This window comes from Ptychodera flava, unplaced genomic scaffold (genome assembly GCF_041260155.1).
Source record: "Ptychodera flava strain L36383 unplaced genomic scaffold, AS_Pfla_20210202 Scaffold_42__1_contigs__length_1331906_pilon, whole genome shotgun sequence".
NCBI lineage: Eukaryota > Metazoa > Hemichordata > Enteropneusta > Ptychoderidae > Ptychodera > Ptychodera flava.
In genome coordinates, this window is record NW_027248364.1 from 592806 (window position 1) to 597802 (window position 4997).

The 4997-nt window shown below is 43.3% G+C and overlaps 1 protein-coding gene across 1 annotated transcript; it reads left to right on the forward strand.

Annotated features, from left to right (window-relative positions):
* Window positions 1–4130: 4130 nt before the first annotated feature.
* Window positions 4131–4694, forward strand: LOC139128054 (uncharacterized). Its single transcript, XM_070693914.1, has one exon. It carries the CDS (start codon window positions 4131–4133, stop codon window positions 4692–4694), a length of 564 nt encoding a protein of 187 aa, XP_070550015.1.
* Window positions 4695–4997: the final 303 nt, after the last annotated feature.

Sequence of the window (4997 nt, forward strand, 5' to 3'; positions counted from 1 at the left end):
GAAAACAAACAGTTTTGAAATAATCCAGACTTGCGATGACTGCAACTGTGATGAACAGTTGTGCAGAGTGTGTTGCCCGATGCAGGGAGAGCTGGACGCTGACATTGCTCGTTGCATTTGATGTCAAATTTCGTCGCAGTCGCCAGGAGTCATCCCATTGTTATTTTGAACTTCTTGGTCTACATCGTTAGGACACCCGGTCTGTTTACAACCCAAACTTTGGTAAAGAATATCTGACATACTGTTACTGTGAGGAAGTGTCGATCTATTTGTGTATGAACGAATACTGACACCATTTTAAAGAGCGGTAGGATATATAGCGTCTCGACTCCCGCTAGTGTGGAAAACCTTCCGACTTTATTATTTGTATTTGTTGTTGTTTAGACCAAAACTTATTTTTGTTTATTGTTGTTTATTGTGTTTATCATGATTCCGGAAATTTGGCAAATATTACATACTACAGTTGATGCTTTGAACACTTACTGCGCATGACATAAAAACTTCGCTCAAGTTACTTTTCTAGAGCTTGGACACAGCTGTGAGAATCTATGTGCAGGCGATGGCTGAACTTTGACCGAAATGAACATTTTCAGTACACTCATCACTATGCATGTACTGTGATTAATTTGCGCGGACTGTCTTAACATGGACTCATGTTTATTACAAGTTTTTGAGCAACAGTTGCTTCATAGTTGCATTTATTTGTGTTACTTTGTCGTGATTCTGGGGTTAAATTCTCATTACTACCAGATTTCCCATCATGCTTTTTGGAACCTATAATGGCAACGCACATGGATGCGGCGTGCTGCTCTGTACTGTGAGTTTAAACGTAATAAACCAATGTTTTTTTGTTGATCGAGAACTGTGAGTTTCTTCAGTGTCACTGGGAATGATCGGCGGCCAATATCTCTACAGTAAATATTCCCCACACTGAACGGTGGCGACCACGACGGGAGAAAGAGCGTGAGTACATCATATAGGACTTATAGTGTTGTACACAGCATTGCATCATCAATCAAATTAGACGAAGTTACCGTGGGAAAGCAGAACTAACGCAGTTGCTACGAGGTTTTGCAGTCGAATAACCGATTGATCGCAGTGCTTACAAACGTGCACAAAACATGGCATTTACCGAGGAGAGATTCAAACGACAGCTGGCAATTGCCGAAATCAAACTTGATGAAATTGCAGAGCTATCCAACAGTGAGGACACGGCGGACATTACCATGGCATATGAACAAATAGGAGAGTTGATCAAAAGACTAGCCAAATTAAAAGACGAGACAGCCGAATATATGTTGGAAGCAGAATCAGACTTAGAACATGTGAAGGAGTGGACAACAACACAGAAAGAGTCCATCCAGTCATTTAGGGAGGCGCGGCAGCGTATCAGAAAACAGCTGGACGAAGCTGTGGAAAGAGACGTACAACTCAAGCTTGAAAAAGAGCTACATATCCAGCGCGTGGTAAATGAGCAACAATCAAAATACAGAGTTCAACAACAAATGGAAATTGAGATGGCAACTGCACGCCAACAAAAACGAGAGGAAGAGTGGTATAGACAGAAACTAGATTTCGAGAGACAGATCGAAGCCAGCCGTGCCGAACGAGTTGACCACAGGGAGGAGCGTGCATCATCAGCGCCCTCAACACAAGCAGTGAAGCTTCAGAAATATACAATCACACCATTCTCTGGTGACTACAAGGACTGGTTACGCTTTTGAAATCAGTTTACAGTAGAGGTGGATGGTTCCAATCTTGCTGAAATCAGTAAGTTTAATTACTTACTAGAGCTAGTGAAAGACAAACCAAAGGAGGATATCCTGGGGATACCGCATACCTCAGATGGATATCAGGAAGCCAAGAGAATACTTGTTGAGACATATGGGACGGACTTTAAGGTGCACAAAGCCTTGATAAGGAACTTGAGGAACTACCAGTAGTGACCAACATTCACAAGTTGTGTGACATTCACGACTTTTATAACAGGCTTGCCAGGATAGTTCGCACTCTCACAACAATGGGAAACTGACTACTGCACAAAGCTCAGTCTACACTCTGATGGACAAGCTTGGACCAGTTCGAGAAGTCCTCGTACAAAAGGACGATGATTGGGAAGAGTGGGGTTTGGAACAGCTTGTTGAAAATCTACGAAAGTATGTCGAGAGAAATCCCCTGAGAGCTGGTGATGATAAGATTACCACAGGGAGAAGAGATGATACAGCAAGACACACGTCAGGAGGAAAAAAGAAGAAAAGTTACTTCTTGGAAGTAATGGAGAGTCTAAACAAGGTCGCAAAATTAAGTGTGTGTATTGCAGTTCAGAAGATCATTCGAGTAACGGCTGCATGAAAGTACTGGATGTGGCCACCAAGAGAGCAATACTGAGAAGAAACAGAATGTAATTCAACTGTACAGGATTTGGTCATCTTGCAGTCAACTGTAAATCCCGGGGATGCAAGAACTGTAAAGGAAAGCATCATACATCAATTTGTGACAAGAGGAAATCAACGCTAGATGTGTCAGACAATACCAAAGTGGAAAAGGGATTGAGCTCAGTGATGGATCATGCCTCAGCATTACATGCCACTGTTATTGCCAAAGTGGGAAAGGAGAAAGTTCGAGTCATGTTTGACACAGGTGCAGGGAGTTCATACATATGTTCAGACTTGATTACAAAATTGCGCTTGAAGCCAGCAAAGACAGAACAACGTTGTATTGAGCAGATGTATGGCACTGTAAGGAAGATTGTTGAGGTGTACAGTATCACATTACAGTCCCTAGCAGTTGATGGTTCTCATTCAATGTGGAGTGTGTGAATGCTGAGAAAGATATATTAACCCACCTACCTAACCCAGACATTCCTGCATTGAAGAAACAACACAGACGACTCAATTGGTTACATTTTAGCGAGGAAGAGACAACGGATGTTTCAATGCCAGTTCACATTATATTGGGAGTCGCAGACTACCAGAGGATTCGCACGACAGAACCTCTAGTCCTTGGAACCCACCCAGATAAGGATCCAGGAGCAGAGTTCACGATGCTGGGTTGGACAGTTTCTGGACGGAAGTCAGGGAGAGAGAGTCAGACAGAGAAACAGTTCTTTTGAGATCCAGCCAAGAAGAATTTGAGAAGCTGTGCTCACTAGGTGATGTTCTTGGAATCAAAGACACAGATATAAAGGAAAGTGCAGCAATTCACAAAGAGTTCAAGAAACAGTTGACCAGGGCAGAGAGTGGATACTATGAAATAAAACTACCCTGGAAGGAAGAGCATGTTCCACTTCCTACAAATAAGAGCTTGTGCACAGCTCTGCTATTCAGCACAACAAAGAGACTAGAGAAAATCGGTGGATTAGAAGAGTATGATGAAATCCTGAGAGAACAAATCAACATGGGAAGTGATTGAGCCTGTACCAGCCAATCAAACGGGGAGACAGTACATTATGTCCCACATCAAGCCGTCATCCGAGATAAAGCAGAAACAACAAAGATGAGAATAGTGTATGACTGCTCAGCGAGAGCCAACGTGAGAAGCCTTCACTCAATGACTGCCTAGAGACGGGGCCACCACTACAACCACTTTTGTTTGACATCATCGCGAGAAATCGCATGCAAAAGTTCTGTATCACAGGAGATATTCAGAAAGCTGTCCTGCAAATCAGAGTGCATGAACAAGACAGGGATGCACTGCGAGTTCTGTGGTACTTCTAGTTTAGATTTTCTCCAAATCCGTTCAGCTTTCATTCTTTTTGATCTTAAATTCGTAACAGACTTGGTGATCCATGGTGCAGGTTGTCTATTTTGAACAAATTTCACACGCGTAGGGGCATGGTTGTCAAATGTGTCACGTAATACGCGATTCATTATGTCCAATTTTCTCGATACCTCGGTGTTTGGCTGAAGCTGAATGGATGATGAGAGATCATTGGCGAATGAATCAGCAGAAAAACATTTCATGTTTCTTGATATTATACGCTGCCGATTTTCTGCAGAGCAATGGCGATGGTTGACAGTGAAAAGCAAAGGATAGTGATCAGATATGGCATAGATAGGTTCAACTCGGACGTTGGTAATGGTAGTATCATCAATGCGTGTGATTAAGTTGTCAATGGTATGACCAGCACGATGAGTGGGACCGGAGATCCATTGACGCAGGGAGAAAGAATCGCTCCTAAACATATGAGCATACCAAGGTTGGAGTTGATTGCTGCACATACCTTAGCCAAACTACATTATAACGTCAACAAAGCCTTGTCCAATTTCCGTATCATGGCTTGTCACAGTTGGGTAGACAGCACCACCGTTTTATACTGGCTGTCTAACCATGGAGAATGGTCAACATTTGTACGCAATCGGGTCAAGAAGATTGGTGAGCTGACAGAGTCCAAGTGGAGATATGTGCCAACGGCAGAAAATCCAAGCGACCTGGGAACTAGAGGGTCAGCACCAAGTCGACTCGGGACACTGTGGTTTCAAGGGCCGAGCTGGCTCTCGAGTGAAGGTGACAGACCAGTTCAACCAGAGATTTCCGAGTCAGAGGGAGTCAAGTCAGAGAAAAAGTCAACGAAGAAAAGAGAAGTGATGCTTCTACTGGAAGATGCAACTCAGAATGAGACGAAAGCCTGGTCACAAGAACTTCTGAGCAAGTTCAAATTCTGGAAGCTTCTACGCATAACATCATATATATAGCGTGTCATAGATAGCTGTAAGGGGATGAGACGAGTCGGACCACTCACTAAATCAGAGATCACAGCATCAGAGAAGGTGTGGATCCACATAACACAGCAAACAAATAACATGACTTCAGACGTCACATTAGCAGCAGATCAAGACGGAATGGTGAGGTGTTATGGCAGAGTTCCAGGTTATAACCCTATCTTCATCCCGAGAAAATCAGCCCTTGCGAGGCGTATAATCGAGCACTGCCATCTTCAGACATTACACGGGGAGTTGCAACAACAATGAGTAAGGTCAGAGAGAAATACTGGATCC